This window comes from Xiphias gladius, unplaced genomic scaffold (assembly GCF_016859285.1).
Source record: "Xiphias gladius isolate SHS-SW01 ecotype Sanya breed wild unplaced genomic scaffold, ASM1685928v1 HiC_scaffold_1474, whole genome shotgun sequence".
Taxonomy (NCBI): domain Eukaryota; kingdom Metazoa; phylum Chordata; class Actinopteri; order Istiophoriformes; family Xiphiidae; genus Xiphias; species Xiphias gladius.
Window position 1 is genome coordinate 332,501 of NW_024401804.1, and position 19,350 is coordinate 351,850.

At 45.0% G+C, this 19,350-nt stretch overlaps 1 protein-coding gene across 1 annotated transcript in view; it reads right to left on the reverse strand.

Moving 5' to 3' along the window:
• Positions 1-15,745: 15,745 nt before the first annotated feature.
• dnaaf11 (dynein axonemal assembly factor 11) overlaps positions 15,746-19,350 on the reverse strand; it is a 40,512-nt gene continuing 36,907 nt past the window's right edge. The window contains exon 13 of the mRNA XM_040123046.1: positions 15,746-16,455. Within this exon, the coding sequence (XP_039978980.1) occupies positions 16,260-16,455 (196 nt within the window). The 3' untranslated portion in view covers positions 15,746-16,259. The remainder of the gene's footprint in view (positions 16,456-19,350) is intronic.

The window sequence follows — 19,350 nt, forward strand, 5'->3', positions numbered from 1 at the left end:
TTGAACTATATTTCCATCTACCAACATCTACCAGTTTTCTACTTTAGGTTTGCTCACGTGCACTGAGGTGAGAATATCAGAGGGTTTATTCATTATAGTTTATTTTGAAGCTCAAAAAAGAAAAACCCAGACAGACAGCCCTGTGAAGACTGAACCAGACGGATACATTGATTATAGAGTATAATAATGTGTCTGAACTCTATTGACTCCCACAGAAACTGTGTCTCAGCCTCTACAGGAGTTTTCTGCTGTGCTACCTGAGATGTTGTGGTCGTCGTCTGTGAAGCTCCTGACTCTCATCTTATGAGGTTTTTTTACATTTTCTACACACACGCACGCACACTCACACACACACACACACACACACTCACACACACACACACACACACACACACGCACACACACAGACACACACGCACACTAGTTGGTTCATTCCTTGCGTCGTCTCTGAAGCTCATTTTAAAAGCAGAGGCAAGCGTCAGCAGTGAATGTCGAGGGATCAAATCCCACAGGTGGCGGAGTGGACTCACCTCGCATGAACCCGGAGGAGCAGCAGCAGCAGAGACTCGACGTTCGGTGGAAAATATGAGATCGGCGGCAGGGCCGGTCTGTGTGGGAGGACAAGAGCGGTGGTAAGAGGCTGCTACTCGTAGGTACATCCCTCGATGAATAAATGAAAACAAAAAAAAACAAAAACAAAAACAAGCCTTGTCAATGAAATGGACTGACACTCAAATTTGAGCAAAAAAAACTAAAAAGCACAGAATGACTTTATTACAGGGGAAAGTCCTTCATTTGAAATCCTTAAAAGCACAGACGTGTTATCAGCTGAAAGCACGTAAAGTATCCAAAGCAAAGATCCTTGACTGGCAGATTATTATTCATTACACTGAAGATTAAAACAGATGCATCGATGCTCCGGCAGCATTTTACCGCTGAGAGCTGCTCCAGGCGGATCTGGTTTTAACCACTTCATACACGGTTAGAGAGTTTAGTCCAGGAGCTCCCAACCTCGGGGTCGGGACCCTCCAAAGGGTCACCGGATAAACCTGAAGGGTCGTGACATGAATAGTGGGAGAGGAATGAAGAAAAATCACAGTTCTGATAGAAAAGTCTGCAACTCTTACTCTTACTCTCGCTTATTTTGTGAAGTATTGAATATTTCTTTCTCTTTGGGCCTGAATCAGGAATTTAAATAAAACAACCTGAGAACTTTGGAGGGGAAACGACTCAGGGCTCCAACCAGACCAGGGGTCACGTGCCAGAAATGTTTGGAACCAGTGGTTTAATCTTTCACGGTGCGTTGCATTTTATGGGTTCCTAAAAGTTTAAGAGCTTAGTGCTTAATTCAGAGCAGCAGTAAACATGAAAGAGCGAAGATAAAATCCTGAACGTCATCTGCCAACAACCAGGCTAATAGAGGAAATTGGGTCATTAAAATCAAAAGGAGCGTGAATGATTGATCAGAACAGGACGTGGAAACCTGCCTGATTATGAAATGTTATCCCATACGTATGGAAAAGTATATTTAGTATAATTTCCACTTAGTATAACACACGTTATGTTAGCATTCTGAGAACTAGCACGCTACAGTGAAACCAGGTACTGTAGAATATTAAAACCTGCATCTAAGAGACTGTATGTCTGTGGTATTTGAAATCATAGTACCGGGAAACCCTCCGGCTGCCTAAATACTCCACTGTCTTTAAAGGAGAAGTCTTTTCTTACTGTGAACAGATCCGCGCCCTCTGACCTCCCCGTGCTGTCGGTGGCTCTCAGCCACAAGCCGAAGATGTAAAACCTTCAAAAACGTCTCACAAATATACATTCTGTAGTTTTCCTTTCCCCCCCGTCAACAGGACGAAATAAAAATCAGAAGTGAGGTTAGAAATTAGAAACCGTACCGTGGTCCGGTGCAGCGCTACCTCTAACCGTCACCTCGCCCATAACAACGTCAGCGAAACCTGAACATTATAAACTCCACAGATGTAGAATTAATGGCAGAGCTGTTGTAGTGGATTACGACAGCGTGTACAGGTGTTCCTAATAAAGTGGCCACACGAATAAATATCATAAACTAGACACGCACATGCACACAGATAATAATTAAAATAAAGAGAGCAAGGATTCAATCCAGTGCTTTCCAAGAAATAAAATCCTCACACACACACACACACACACACACACACACACACACACACACACACAGCCCAGCAGGATTTGCCCAGAGGAACAGAGCGGAGCAATCTTAAAATAGATTGATTGCACGTCTTGGTGGCCTGCATTAAGAATTTCTGCTTAATCGTTGGCGGTCGGAGGATTTGACTAATTATCTGAATGAAAAACGGCAGAAGGAGTCTGTAATTGAAAAAGCCATAATTTGACTGGGACTGCCGGCTGCTGTGCAGGACCGTCCTCTGGATCACAGCAGCTGTGACACAGAGTCGCCGCTCCTTGTTAAGGTTTTCGGATAAAACGGATCTTCCCGCTAATGCCTTTTTTTTTTTTCCAAGCTTCCAGCTCCATTAAATCCTCTCCTGAGCTGAAGACTGCCGCTCATGTCTGTTTCTCCTCTTCCTCAGCTTCCTTCCTCGTGACCTTTTTACCTCTACGGTTATGATTCAGTTCAACTGAGTCATCTAAAGCCAAATGCCTAATGTAAGGAAAAGATGGTGGTCGTGGTCAAGAGGAGCCAAGATCGACAGTTGTCGGCAGAGAGGCTGCGGTCTTCAGGGCTGAAAATGGACAATTTGAACACACTACCAGATCAACCGGAGGTCGGACTTTTTCATACAGGTGAGCGCTGATAATAAGACAGTACAGATGGTTTGTCTCTACAATAAACTCATCAGACAAATGCCTTCAATCCTGACACTGTAGTCTGAAAAGAGAAATTCAACATTCAGCTGAAACTTCAGGACCACTGATCCCAAACGATCCTCTTCAACCAGAGCCGAGGCACCGGGTCCGCTGCCTCAGCAGAAACCCGCAGCACGCCCAAACGACGGCCGGGGTCATGGTACGATGGGCGGGACGTCCCGACCCAGGGAGCAAATGTCATAAGACTGCTGCTTTTTCTGGAGAGTCGACGCCCGTCGGCTCTGGGAAACAGAGCGGCGGCACTTCGTGGGTCAGTGAAAACGGCAGGTGCGGGCGTTTTGACGCCAGCACGACCGGGGCGTACGCAGTATTTTAGTCTCTCTAGACGGTCAGTGTGTCAGATTAGGTGATCAGAGCTTCTGGCCCACCTTGGCCAAGCACGCTGGGCCCGGACCGATCGACTCTTACCGTCTTAAGCGACCCGCGTGACGTATGGCGGCGGTTGGTAAGGTGCCGCATGCGAGTCTCAGTCCCAGATTCTGCGTCAGTTGCCGTCCGCCACGACTCACTCCGAGGGACGAAACCAACAACCGTCCTGCCCTGAGCTCGGTTTTCTTCCTGACGCCCCCCCGTCTGTCGCGTTCGGCCATTGTCGGCCTGGCGTCGTGTAATTTCAATCCAGCACTAGCAAACATAAAGAAACGCACATCCATACGTCTCGACACGCCACCGACAAATTTCCACGTCGTCGTGCATCAAATGCATCAAATGACACGACGCTGTGTAATACAGCTGCACGTGAATGTGTGTTTCAGGGAGCAACGGCCTTTTCAGAATGAAACCTTGAAAAAGGGCCCTAGCTATTACTCATTCGCTTCTCCGCCTGCTAGCTCGGGGTTTCCAACCGGCCGCCCCCCGTCCTGCCCCTCTGACACTCAGCACACAGACAGGGTATGGTACCTATATGTGGGTGTCAGGTGATCGGCGACGGACGAGGCTGCGGTCGGCGCTCGGGTCCGCCAACGGGAACCACACGCCGTCCCCGGGCAGGGACCATCCGTCCTGCGGGCGGATGCTGTCAGGAAACCGGCCTGTGACGGCTCAGTCCCAGGTTTGAGAAGATGCACATGCACGAGGACGGAGGTGACACGATACACATTCCTGCCGACATCCAAAGTTGGAGGTTTTTATTTTTTTTTTTAAATGTCTTTGAAAATGTTTAATGAAGAAGAAAATACATTCAATTCCATGTATTATTTTACAAATCAACAGCTTGTATCCAAGATAAATCTGAAATGAAACGTCCCCCAACTCCCCATCAGTCTGTCCACGTCTCCTGGGTCTCCCAGGGTCTCTGTGGGTCTGTCTGGGTCCCCCTGTTGTCCTCCGACAGGACTCGTCACCTGTCAGGTGTGACAGAAGACTCTTTCTCTGTCTCACCCTGCGCCTTCTCCTGCTGCTTTCATGGCTGAGTGCTGCAGGCGGTGAGGTGGAGCCGGACCGCGGGAACACAGGGGTGTTGAGGGTCCACTGAGACCTGGAACGTGGACCTGTTACGTCCACCACTTTCCTGCAGGTCGTATCCTCACCCGTCCTTCCCCGTCCACCCACATAATACTGCACATTTATACCCATCAAGAAGAGTGTGTGCTGTGGAACAGGTAGGTAAGATTCACATCATCACACAACTCAAGAGTTACTGCTTCGTCTCCGCTTAGCGCCTCCTGTCTCTTCTCCCTTCGTGTCAATGAAGTCCTTGAGTCTTGCCTTTCGTGGGTAGGGAGCAGGTTTTGTCCTACACTTTGCTCGGCGGCGTCAGGAAGTTGCTCGACGTCGACTCTGATCCTCGTTCTTCTTCCCAAACACTTGTTATTTGCTGCCTTATTAACTTTATACGCATAATGGTTGATGCTCCTCTCCTTGAGGTTTCTTCCTTCTTTGTCCTGTTAGAAGGTTTTTTGTTGTTTATCCAAACGAAGGGTCTAAGAACAGAGGCCGTTGTCTATTGTGCAGATTGTGAAGCCCTTTGAGGCACGTTTGTGACTTTGGCCGTCATGAGGCTTCCATACATGTGTTTGTTTGGTTTTTAATATTAATATAAATATATTTGACTTGGTATAAGTTTCCCAGTTGACAGATGTCAACATAAGAAGAATTTAGAATTTCTAAACTTAGGTGTATGATAACGTGGTACAAATAAAAAAAAAACGACAGAAATGACCCCCGTAATCCAAGTGTCCACGTAGCAGCAGAGTCAGTGCTCCAAAGTCCTTATTAAGAAGTAGTTCTGGTTCGGTTCATGATATTCTACTTAAGAGGGAGAAATGGTAATGATTCAGAAAACCCATTAAAACCGGAACATTTGTCATATTCAGGTTATTTTAATGATCGAGTCAAAAGCACAAGGTCACGGATGTGGCAGAAAAACAGCCTCTGTTCTACATTCGTGTTTGCACAAACTGCTGTTCCCAATTGAACAGCACTGCATTTTGTCAGTTCTGATTATGAAAATAAATGAGCCTCTGCTCACAGGAGGCTGCACAGCGGCTGATTTGTGACTTCCAGTCGAGGGATCTATGGTTTTTGGGCGATTTACACCAGCCGCCTTCCTCGCAGAGAGACTGTAAATCACGGCCGATGTCACGAAGGAGCAGACCGGCTTCCACCGGAGTCGCTTCACGACACAGAAACACACCGGGAGGACACAGAAAAAAGTGTGTTTGAGCTTTCATTTGGCTTCACAGTGTCTTCTTTGATTTCTGCCAGGAATGACTTCATTTGAGCTCCAGCTAATTTTAGAGCTTAAGGCTAAAGGACACCGTGATAGAGTGTTTACATTTAAAAAGAAAACAGCTTTTCTGTTTGCGGTTGCATCGTAATGTCATTTATTATATATATCTGTGAGAATGGGTTTCTATAAAGGCCGAGCAGTGTAAAGTGCAGTCTACCAAAAGGTTCTCATACCTAAACGATAAAAGAGGTCGTTTACCTCTGCATTCGAGAACGACCCGTGAGTGTGACAGAAACTAGTGATTTGATTCGCTTTCTGATCCACTTCCTCCACAGCTAACGTTTGGTTCCGATTAGCCAACTAAAACAACTCGGTCACCCTCGAAGAAAGGTTGGGTTTCTGGTTAAAATCTGCCGCGTTCTGCCTGAACACACCCTGAAGAGGTTTTGTGTCAGTTTAACTTCCTAGAGAGGACAGTCGGTATTCACCCGACCAGAGGGGGTCACTTGCCTTAAGTATTTCGAGAACGGACTGATGCCGTCGTTTTTCCCCGGGGAGGGCAGGTTTAAATGGACCGACTCACAGATTTCTCCCTCTTGTTTGAAATTCAAACATACTGACGCTCTGTCGACTCTTCAGCTGCTGAATATTGGACGAGCTTCATTAAAACTCCTCTGAGTTTGAAAATAAAGTTCACTATGTAGCGCTCAAGACTTTCTCAACAAAATACTGAGGACTTTTGGGGCTGGAATAACTTTCAGAATGAGACGTTTTTGCCAGGTGAACACGTGTGCTGTCTTTGAATTATGGGTGTCTGAGTACTGGCTGTTTATCCAGACAGACGGTGTAACCCGGTGAGTGATTTGGTTTTCTGTGGAGTAGAAGGGTCTTTGTCAGAGTTCCAGCCGGTGAATAATTGAAGCCGTTACAGGCGTCGCGTTATATCTGCACGACGTGGCCGACTATTCGGCAGCACAGGCCACATGTTTTATTCATCCGCTTCATCCAACTTTCATAACACAACGTTGAGAGACACAAAGGAAGCGACTACGATGGCAGAGAAAGTACGCGGGAGGTAATGAAGAAAAGGAGAAAAGCAGGGATCACAGTTTTCAGCTATCAAGGAAAGTTTGCTGAGCATGGGTGCTTTTATTCTTCTACGATTTCATTATTCTTTTCTTTTTGATTCATTCTCCCTCTGCGTCCCCTCACAATCAAAGCCGGGAGCTTTTGATTCTCCGCGAGGAAAAGGAGACTCAGTTTCGACCACGGCGAGACGAGCCGGAAAAGAGCCCCTGGCATCAGCACGGAATTTCAGCGAAAGCGCCGTGGCTGCCGTTACGTGACGGCTCCTCAGCGCTCGGCTCTGTGGTCGGAGCTCAGCACCGCCCCTGGGATGAATCCCAACAAACACGATACCGAACACGAGGCCTGCTGAAGCTGGAGATCGGCTGATCGCTGCCACCTGTCGGGAACACAGTCGCCGCCGACGCCTACTTCAGCTCCCCGTTTTGGTTTTGTGGCACATTTTCTGTCTGGTTCAGTCTCATTACTTCCATCAAACAAGCTCCGATAGACCCGCAGTCCACCACCTGTCCAAACAGCAGACAGACGCGGTCAGAGACCAGCTGGTGTACACAGTGGAGATTTTTCTTAAGAGCTAAAACTCCTGCTACTTTAAAGAGGAAAAACACACATTTATCGACCGTGTGTCTTCATTCACACTCACTTTCTGTCACTGAAATAGCCCCTATTAAATTTGTAGGGTCTCTGGATTACCCCGAGTAACCAGGGCACGCTGCTGTTGAATTTTTTATCGGGTCATTTTTAATAAAATCGTAATGAATAGATACTAGTAGAGGGAAGAGAGAAATACTGGGTTGTTATACCCTTGAATGATCTTGTCTGCTCTGTAATATGGACGTGTACAGTGTTTGCATATTGTTTGAATTCTTTTTAGTGTCAAGAAGCCTGGACGTGTTAATGCCTTCATTACGATTGGTGGATTCACTCGCAGTCAAAGAAACCAAATTGCGTTCCACTAATTCGCCACACATGCAAGAGGCGAGCAGTGATTTGGACCATGAGATAATTTCCTCCCCCTCATTTTGACAAATTTTACAAATCCAAACAAATGGCAAATGCTGATCTGCTCACAAGCACTGAGAATACTTTTACACTTCCTGTTCTCTGTGACCTCGGTCAGAGTGCCTATTTTCTTGCTTTTAACTGAATATTTGTGAATGCACGAGGTCTGACCCACTTGTCCCGTGTTCCTCTGGACGCCCAGATGAAGAAATGAATCTGCGAGATGCACAGACGGTGACGAATTAGAGGAAAAACGTGAGAACGGAGCAGAGAAACGGGACGACCTGCCCCCGTCCACAGGGCCGGAGGGGTCGCCGAGTGGTCTGATGAGTATGAAAATCACGTGAATCGTGTGCCCTCGCGGTCACCAGGTCTCAGCCCAGCTGAACGCCTACGGGAGACTTTGGACCGGCGCGTTAGACGGCGCTCTCCGCCACCGCCATCAAGACACCACAGGAGGGAACATCTCTTGGGAGGACGGTGACCATCCCTCCAGTAGTCCAGAGTCCAGAGCCTTGGAGAATCAATCCCAAGGAGCACTGAAGCTGTTGTGGTGGTACATGGTGGCCCGACGCCTGACTGACAAACTTACGTCAGTGTTAAGTTACATGCACCGGAAGGTCAGTGTATCGGGACACAACCCTGTCTACTGGAAATTATGTTCATGAACAACTAATTAGCTGCAGCTAATACATTTAGGAGGAAACACAATGCTGCTCCAACTACTCAAGTGTTCGATTAACAAAATGAGGAAATGTTGCGATTTAATTAACGTATTCGGCAGGTTGTGAAAATGTTGCCAAAACGTGTCAGTAAACAGTTCACTCACAATGTTCATTCTTTTTTTTTCTTTTTTTTAGAAGTCTTGGTTTACTACGTCTGCATCAGTTAACATTCAACTGGAACCACAGTCTCAACCAAAGCGCTTCTGTTGCCTGAACCTAACAGCGGTCGGGATTCGGGACGTGAACCCTGGGCCCTGGTGTCAAAACCTGCGCTCTGCGCACCGGCCCACAACCCCGACCTCCACACTAAATGTTGCGATGTGTTCAGCAGCAAAAGTGACGCCTGTGAACGTAATCCGGCCACAACATAATCATTTGTAGGAGATGGCGACATCTCCACGGAGAACCCCAGAGTGTGACTGCAGTCGAATAAGAGGTGAAGGTATTATGGTGTCCGTTAACCCTCATGAGATGAACGCGTGAGGCCCCTCTGCGATTCGGCCCACGGTGACGCCGGCTGACTTAGAGCCGTCATGAATCAAGCCGCTCGCGTCTCCGGCCGCATGAAAAATGACTCCAGCCGCCGGCTCCCGGAGGATCGAGCTGCTGCTGAACTGACACTCACAGTTAACCAGATACAACGATTCAGCATAAACACTAGAATAAACATATATCAATCTCACGCATCGGCGTAAATCACCACGTGGCCTCTCTGAGTGAAAACGAGTACCCGACGGGTTTCATCCGGAGGCTCCTGCTCTTCCACCACAGACCAGGGTTTTGGTTTTGGTTCAGAAACTGAGACCCTGAGACCTGCTAATGTCACTATGATGCGGCCAGGAAAAATTCAGCACCGACAAGAGTCAAGGTGTTGTAGCCGCCCAGAGCAGAAATCATGAAATCAATCAACTCTGATGAATGAAATCCTTGATATCAAACCCTTTTGCATGAATTTTTATCCGTGCAAACGCAGCCACCTCTGGTGCAGCGGCAGCATTGATTATTGATTTTCTGACCAGCTTTACTTCCTCCTCCACTCAGATGGAGAGGTGTCAAGGACTCGGCTCCGCGGGGTCCCGTGGAAAGGTCGCTCGGCAAGCAGCTTTTACGATCCCAAGCGCGTATTTTCGCTTTGATTTCAGACAAACAGACTGACGTCTGTTGATTTATCGTTATCAATAAAAAAGCATATTTGTTACTGAAAGGTTTGATGAGCAACTTTGAGATCCAGGACAGGTCTCGGTGGAGACAACCCTTCCCCTGAAAGAACACGCTCACCTGTATGCAAATTAGGGCAGAAAAGAAGACAACTTTGATTATTTTGACTATTTTGCTAGAGACAATGTTAGTCTCAAAGCCTTTCCAGGACATGCAGACATCCCGGAGATTTATTAATTACTTAACACACAGTTCCCAGTCACAACCAGCGAAGACATGAACTTTGCTTTGTTTGGTTTCCCGATGACCCAGTCTTCCGATTAGAAACATGACCACCGGCCACTGGTAAGACCCGTGGACCCCTACAATTTCTAACCAGAGGAGGACTTGAGCTAGATTTAGAAAAGACTTCAGGCAAACCATGTTTTCTTCATGAAGAGTTGAGGAAAGTATTTTTTAGAATACTAAAGCAGTACAGCAAATTTCTGCTCCCTTTTGGTTTTGATGTTCACAGGAAAAAAACGTTTCCTATTTGGCTCCTTTTGATCTTGGTGCTGGAGAGTGAGAGTCCATCACAGCTCTGCATCTGTCCTTGGCTGCGGCACAGGAGGCCTGGCCCAGCAGAGAGAGGGGGGAAGTTACTCTGCAGAGCCGTTAAATAATTCATCCAGAGAGGGAAAGAGGGAGAATCCAGAGGAAAAAAAGGAAAGACCACTCAGGAAACGAGATGTCTTTGGATTTCCTTCACGTGAATCCTTGAAGTGTCCCTTTGATTCCCTTCGATACGGCTCGGGCGTGAGAATCAAATGTTCAATCTGAATTTTCCTCCCCAGCAGGCATCCAATCTTCTCGGCATAATTTCAGCGCTCTGCGTGCAGTAGTGCGGCGTCCTCGGAGGACATGCCCCTGCAGGCTGTCGGCGTGGCGTTAATTAAACCGAGCCGTAGCTACCTCAGATTTGAAGCCGGCAGGACTCGCCGGTTTCGCTCTTCGTCGTTTGTCTGAACATATCAACTCACGCTGATAGTGATACCAGGCCGCAGAGGCTCGAAAGCATCCCATCATCCCCCGGGACAGAGCCACATGTACAGGAGTCATAGAGCAGACGTCCTATACATCACAGAGACAGATCTGCTAATGCCGCCGTTCAGGCCATACTCCAGAGGTCAGAGGTCAGATAACCAAGGCCTGAGTCAACCCTCCTCACATATGTTTGAAGATTCATCCACAAGCATTTACGCTGGAATGGAACTACACATTTCTATTGGATATACAGGAAGGAAACAGACTGGTCAGCCAGTCCAAAAGCTGAGAAACCAGCACGTAGAGTCTTATGCTGAGAAAAGGTTAAATGTGTTACACTTTTACAGCCTGTGCCACAAAATCTAACAATCAACAGAACTAAATCAACTCTTCGTTTATCCTGAACTCAGTGTATTTACGTAGGTTTGCTAGCGTCTACTCATGTCAACTTATATACTGTCACCATGTATATATGTGTATATATGTACACACACTGTTTGCAGAGGGTGAAGGTACACAGTGTGAGGTTAGACGTGTAACGGAACTGTTACGAAACAGAACCTTTTTTACATTTTACAGGGAAAAGATGAGAAGCTTAGGTTTAGGTGGAAAAACACTCTAGAATAAAAATAAATCAACCAGAAGAACTGTGGGTTCCTTGTCAGGTGTCATGAGTCTGGGTTGCAGTGAAAAGACATGAGGAACAGGAAGGGCAGGTCTCTCTTACCTGGGTTCAACACAATGAGTCCATGTTGTGTACACAGAACTGGCGGGACCATCCGCGGTCATGGCAACAGACAGAAGTCAATAAGGCAGCGATAGATCCCGACCAGATAAAAAAAAAAGGGATAACGGAGCGGAGAGGCGGCAGGTGGTTCGGGGCTTTTTGTGTCTCTGGATTTAATCACGCAGGAAACAAAAATGTGTCTCTGGGTTCTTTGCAGTCTGGTTCTGATCTCCTCCAGTCTCATTAAACAGAAAGCAGCTTTCTCCGTTTACAGAGGTAGAACAGGACGACTGTGAAGGCAGCGGGCAGGAAAAGTAAAGGTTGTCCCTTTTTAAGAATTCAGTAGCCTGTGCTTCTTTTTTGTGGAGGTCAGTTACTGTTTTGTTCATCCATTCTAAAAAAGAGACCAGGTGCAAATGTAATTATACTAACCTGATTTGGTAAATTTATATTTCTGACATTGAGGAGCAGCCAATCAGAAATAAATTCGCCCTCAGCCTTTGACAGCTTGAGTCTGAATTGTGTTCATTCGAAGCTTAAAGAAGCGATTTTCAGGCAAATGCTGAAACCACGATTCCATGCGATTTCTTCTTCACTTTGTCCTTAACGGAGCTGGAACCTCAGCTACCGGCTGACACGGGGAGATTGAAAAACCAAAAACAAAAAGAAAGAGGTAGGTCCTGACGCTGCTGGCCGTTCACGTAGCAATCTGTTTGATGTCGTCGTACTGTCGCACAGTGAAATACAGGCTCCGGGCACCACGGTGGCTGGTTGGTTGTGACGAGCCACACGAGTGCAGCCGTTCGATTCTGCCCCAGGAACTTTGTCGTATGCGACATCCTTCTTCCTGACCACGTTCCCAGTCTCTGTACATTGTCAGCTGTCAAAGGCAAATTGCCAACAAATCAGTGAAAACAAAATGGGTCTGACGGGGGAAGCTGAAAGACGGAAGACTGGTTTGTTTCAGATGCACTGTACGCTACTTATCATGGTCCCAGCTGGAAGATGTTCAGATCACCATTTTAATTATTAGTGTTGCTGCCATGTAGCCTCTGGCCACCGGTGGCAGGACTCCAGCTGGTAACTGATGCCATCTTATGCCATCTTTCAACTTTTAAATTTAATGGACGACACCTTTCTCCGTCTTAATAAAGCATTTGTTACTTTTCACCCAGCCGACGTTGTTTTTCCCCCAACTTACAGGTCCCTAAGAAGACTGTCTGCCACATGGTGAGTCTGTGTTTTCAACATTCTGGCTCCGTAACTGAAATATCAGAGTTTCAGACAATAGCCGTGGAGACAGCCAAGTGGGACACGGTAAGGCTCTGGATCAGGCCTGACTCAAGGCCCCAGCGTGCCTCATCAGAGGGGCTGGGTGTTCGTCCGCTGGTCGAACAGCTTGAAACCAGAACGTGCCTTCCTGACAATCCGACATTCGCACCCAGCTCAGTCAGCGGCTGAACCTCTCTCTCAGCTCTCTTCTTTCATTTGTTACACAACTATCCCTACCCCTTTTTTTCTGCGCTGTTCCCTCATACAGAAACCACATCGCGTCTCGCCCCCTCTCTACGACGGCAGGGGTTTCCACCCTGCCTCCGAGTGTGGCCGTACCTTCCGATGAGGTTGGACGACACATCCTATGAACTACCTCTTTCTGAGCACATCCTGGCCCCTCGGGCTCAGACGGAGACGGAAGGACAGGTTACAGGCAGAGGAGCGAGGATATTGTACTTGGAAGGAGGTGGACTGCAGGAAACTGGGAAACTGTTACCACGGGAACCCACTGTGAGTGACATGATTCGAAGCTGAACACAGCCCCTGCTCTGCGTCGGTGAGGAATCTGTAGACCGGTTGTAGCCTCCGAGGGCAACTGCTTCATTCTCAACAGACAGACTTGGGGCGGAGTATTAGTTTAAAGCCACCGCATCAATCTGGGCTCAAGTCACTGCTCAAACATCTGCACAGCTGTCAGACTGAAACAATAAACAAGGTTACAACCAACCAGAAGCAGGAGTCAGGATGAGCAGAGCGCAGGCTTTGAGATGTGATACTAGGAAGACAAAAAAAAACAACCCAAAAACACTGACCTATTAAACCACAGGGACATAATGGCCCCAGAGTGATAATAAGGATGAGGTAACTAAATTGCTAAGTATCGCTAATGACGCATTTCCCACAGATCCCAGGCAAATGAAGAGACTCACTTCCGTAAGTCGACGTGTGTTATCTGCACAGCTTCACCGCCACATGACAGACCGGGAAGATTATTTATCAATAATTAATGAAGCAGAGCAGAGAGTCTGCGCTGCAAACAGACCACTGATCGGTTTCTGCTGTCGATTTACCGTCTTCAGATCTGGGTCGAAGTAATATTTCAGAATACTTATCGTTCCTCGCTCACTCTGGAGAAGTCTGAGACTGGCTCTTCGCGACCGATTGAACGGAAACCACATAAATTCACTATCAGTGTTTTCACGTCAGTATTGAATTTGGAAAATGACTTTAAATTATTCCTGAATGGGTTGAAAAAATACCACTGAAAGATACATTTCAAAGTTCATCATTGACAAAATTTAAAAAAAAAAAAAAAAATGTTAAAGTTGTTTTTTAGACTCTCTATTCCTGATCAGTGATATGAGCTGAGCTGAGAGGCAGAGCACAGAGCAGAGTTAAAGAGTAGCACAGGTTTACAGCACAAACAAGCACCAGGAAGCAGGAAAACGCCAAGAAAAATCTAAAAACAAAGATCCCAGCAAAGACCATTTGTTATTTATGTATTTCAGTGTAACAGAAAAGATCTAGAGGGGGATAGGCTTCGTCTGTGGCAGGTTGATTTCTGTTCCAGCAACCATTCGAATGTGGGGGAAAAAAAGTTATCTGTCACTCTCTAATGGTCTTACTGAATTCAGTATTATAGATTCAATTGAACCTAACTGAGATTTAATTAATAACTAATTAACTGCGGATTACAGCTACAAAAATGTAATTCCATTGTGATGAACTGCATTGCCTATCAAGAAACGAGGAATCTGTTGTTCTTTTCTTTAACACAAAATGGAGCAAACTGGCGAGCTGTGCTGAACAGATAATCAAGCTGTCGGAGTATTAATTTGTAGAAGCATTTTGGATTCAATGCCAAGGATGGAAAAAATGGTGGATAAAGCTGAGTCTGTCCGCTGCTTCTTTAAAAATGTTACAACCAATCTGAAGTCAGCCGTTATCCAGTCACACAGTGAGACATGGGTTGTGTTAGTAGCCATTTGTTCATGATTGGATGGATTGATTTGTGTATTGAAACAGAAACGGTCAGAGATGAAACTGATTGAACCGTGAGCGTGGCGGCAGATCTATCATCAGCGAGGTAGCGCTGCCACAAAGCTCACGTATGATCTGGCCGCTAAGTACACGGATGCAAACGGGTCTCTGTTGCCGTCTTCTAAAAACAAATTGGTTTCCTGATCCACAGTAAAACCACAGGACCGATGCTGCGCCGTAACCACAGTAAGTCCTGTACTCTACAGCATGATACACACACTGAAATCTGTGTTTGTCCATTTGAAAATACAGGTTTAACATTTAACCCCATATCCTGAGATTCAAATCTAAATAACTAAATCTGGATTCACAGACAGCAATAAGATTTTACAGTATAAACCATTTCTGGACTGCAACCAACAACCCCGAGCATCGGAACCTCCTGGATGATTTGAGCCATGCAGTCCAAATATAGAATGCCAGTTGATAAGAGAACAGTGGAGCTGTCAGGAGGAAAAATGGTCCAACGCCAAAATGATCTCTGAAGGCGCTGCGGCTGTAACGGCACTCAGAGCTGCTCAAGGAGGAGGGAGGGCAGAGAAGATGTGTGAGAAGTGACCTCCGAGCTTTTCGGGTGACAACTCAGAGGAAAGTAAAGAGCGGGGAGACTTCAGCAGAGTTTCAAGGAGAGATGAACAAGCTGTGTCCTCTGGGCACAGACAAGAGCCTTTCTGATCAAAGTCTGGCAGAATATCAGCTTCTGGGCTTTGAGGAGGGCGCTCGGGAGGAGCATCACAAGGAAAGAGAGAACACAACCAGCCAGAGTACAACGGGGTCCAAAAAATGGGCCACAGGCAAAGCAGACCAAACTTGGCTGATTGATTTTCTTTTCTTTCCGCACTGTTGCCCTCCCCACTGGAGTTTATAGGGAAAATAACCAAACTTCTGTAAAAAGTAACAAAGAAAAACAACTTTTCCATGAAGCAGTTTTTTATATCGTTAAAAAAACGACCATCAGGGTTTAGAGAGGTTGAAGGGTTATGAAACTCACTGAAATGACCACCTGACCTTTCAGTTCAGTAAGAAGAACACCAATTTCAGTTTCCTGCAACAGCAGTGCTACACCTCCAAACTGTGATGGCATTAACATCTGAATATGACAGATGCAGATCATAATATGAAACTTTATTTTGTGTTAAAACTTTTACAGAATTTAAGGTGCCGACCACCAACCTCAATGTCCCCACTTTGCCCTAAATATTTTAGGAACATGCATATCAGGATTTAACATTGATATTTACACTGTTTCTTTGGGTGCAGTGTCCTTCATTTTCAGGAAATTAGTAAATATATTTTCCGAGGGGTGTCAGGGTGGGAAATTAGCAGAAGCTAAATGCTTGCAAATGTTGTCAGTGTGTCTTGTTGGTTTATTGACTCTTTTAGTAAAATGTGACAGGAAACACAATGTTAAGTAAAGGTCCAACACATTCCAAAAGCTTACTGGTTCGAAACGCTGTGAATCTGGTTGATATTTTCTCAAGATCTTTCAAACACCCCTGGAAGACCTTTACATTTGTACCTACTGTATCGGTAGTTTCACAGCGTTCCCGCCTTTAGCAACCAGGTTGATGTATCACTTAATTTTGGCTGATTTTGTGCTACAGAGTTGAACGCTTCGGAAACAAGGCTTTGGGAACAGTTGCCTAAACAGCCGATGTTATTTTTTAAAGTCTTATATGAGTGGGGGGACATCGGGGTCATCCACAAACCCATCCGAGAAGCTGCTGTGAACTGTGGCGGCAGGGGGAGCCGTCCTGGATGGTTCCAGCGGACCCTCTTTGGTGCTCTGGCGTGGTACGATGTTGGCGAGGTCGAGGGCTGTGTGCTTGCTGGGGTCCACTTCCAGCCGCTCAGGAAAGTTATTTTTTCTGTGGGGTGAAAACATCAGGGAATGAAAGACGGCAGAGGCAATAACATCTTATTCTTTTTAATTAATTAAGTGAGAAAAAGCGCACTCTGGCATGTCAGAATATAAGAAAAGAATCAATGAAGTGACCATAATTTCTGCGTAAGGACACTTTGGAGTGGATCATTGGGCATATACCACGGCCACTTCCCAAACAAAGGTAAAACAAAATTAAAATCCTACTCAGTTTCAGCCACAGTGTGAATTAACTGGTAATGTGGCCTGACGCCTCAGTATTCTGGCTACGGTTACCTGCAGTTTGAAGGAACCTTGTGGAGGTTTTGAGTACTTGTGGTCTTATGGAGCAACGCTTGAGTGAGCGGGGACTAGTTTTGTTGTGTTTCATGCTTTTATAGCACACGCATGAGCACAGTAATGCATTCAACTTGTCTGTTCGCCCTCTAGGACAGCTGCCATATGATTTGGTGAAAAACACCTTATATAAACATGGCAGCGATTTGACGAGATAATTGTTTTTCACGGTCCCCATTCTAGCTTTCCCTGGAGCTTTTAACCACATCTCACCGTCTTCATCAGTGGATGGAGATTTAAAAACTCTATCCATCCCTGAAGACCATAAGATATGAGTAAAGGTCCTGGGAAAACCTAACAAGTGGACATCGAGTTAAGATCATTTTGTTCAAGTACTGTTTCTAAGGTATGACTGTGGTTGTTTACAAGTAAAATCCACCATATGTCCTGAGTTCTGATTTAGGGCAGGGATTAAGTGTTTGACTGGAGCGAGACCGCTAAATCTCGAAGTCCAATTTAAATGGACACCTGCCAACCAATAAGTAGCAAGTTGTGTCAGTAGCTTTGGTATAAAAGCTAAAAACTACGAAACTGTTTGCAAAGCCACAAAACTGAATATTTAAACAACCTGTACCCCGTTATTTCACAACAGGAATACTGACTCTGCTTTTAGTCACTTTTCAACTAATCCAATTTAATCAACACTTGCTCATCATCAGAATGACACCAAGATTGAGCACAACAGGGTGAACAGATACCAAATGAAAATCAGTTTAATGCCAAAGTACAGGTACAATAAATCTGTTGTCATTTGGTAATGTTGGCGCAGAGGTGTCAAAGTTTCCAGATTTAATGTGACTGTACAAGGTCAATATGGGACCTGGTATACAAGTGATATATGGTACAAAGGCACAGCACAGGACGTGCAGTTAAACCCCCAGACTATAAATATGTCTGTGCATATGTGCATTCCAGTTTATGGTTTATATTACATAAGGCGCAGTATGTTTAATATCTGGGAAGGACATATATTCTCTTTGGGTTTAACAAATTCATAAATTCTGATGTCATGAATATCTGATGAAAGCACACATCAGGAATATGCAGATATGCAGATTTGAAATGTAACTTTATTATATGTTAAAACTTTTACAAGATCAGAGAAAAATGCCACTTTGGGCTGCGTATCGAATACTTTTTTAGCACCGACCGAAATGCACCCGTGGCTCAGAGCATCGTAGATTGTCCAGCACAAAAATGTAATATCAAATGTCTGATTAAATAAATAACCTCGTTTACTACTTCACTTACTGGGAACTGAGTGGACCCATGAAGACCTCAGAGTACACTTTTAGAAGAATAGCATACTGGGGAAAAAAGTGGTACATATGGCTGTGCTAGTTGGCATCAAAGTGTAAGTATGTGCAGGCGATGTCATGCCAAGTGATTTTATATTTTATATGATGATACATGATGAAGAATTAATGGGCCAGAGAAGATAATAAAGGCGACAAGATGGAAAAGTTTTGAGACAATAACCAGAATCATTCATTTTCTTTAAGTGTATTAAGAGTCATGACAGTTTCAATTGAGCTGTAATTAAATAAACCAGAGAGATTAATCACAGAGCAGGAAGCAGCAGCACAAGGCAGCGCCTGAAGCTCGCACCTCTTTGTTGCTGAAATGGAAATAATTGGAATTGAAATGTACAAACACATGGTAACGTGTTGATGTTGCTCCCTGTTTGTTCAAAGGAGGACTGAACTCTCCTGAGCAACTTATTAACTAATAATGGAGCACGATAAAAACATTAAATGCACCTCAGAACTTTGGTGAAAAACATCCTCAACAACTGGTTTTCATCAGGTTTTTGGATGTTAAATCACTGTCTAACCTGCAAAAGGGGTTAACAAAAGTTAGTTTGTGAATAGTCTGTGCAATTTGTCGGGTGATGGACGTCAAGGGAGGCTGATATTTAAATCAGCCTAAGTTATAAACGCTGTGATGTAAATACGCTTTACAATAAGTTTCCAGTAAATCTAAATGAAATTAAAATACAGAACGAGGCAAAATGTTTGTTAATTTCATTTCTCATTAATTGGTGAAATGAGCAGAGAGAAATATGTGAAGGTCTTTCTGGTCAGTTGGTTCCACTGTCATCTAAAAATGTTTAGTCATACTGGACGATTTTTAATGTACTGTTGTACTACAAGTGTGTGGAAATATGGCCCTTTCTTACATAAGTATCAAATCTGTCTGCTATCTCCCTGTTTATCATTTTGGTAAATATTCAGATCCTTTACTTTAGTAGTAAAACCACATTGTATTATCAGTAAAATGCACTTAAAGGATCATAGGTGCTTAGAAAGGCCATTTTCAGATTGTTATTATATAAACTAGTAATGCATGTGTAAGCGGCATTTTTATGTTGTAGCTTAACTACTTTTTTATACTGATGGGCAGTTTCAAATGTGACAGTAAACCATATTTTAAAAACTGATCATATGTCTTATGAGTAAATTCCTCATCTGCAAGTGACTAGTGAAAGTAAAGCTGTCAGATAAAAGCAGTGGAGTAAAAAGTTCTGCAAAAAGAAGCATAAAAA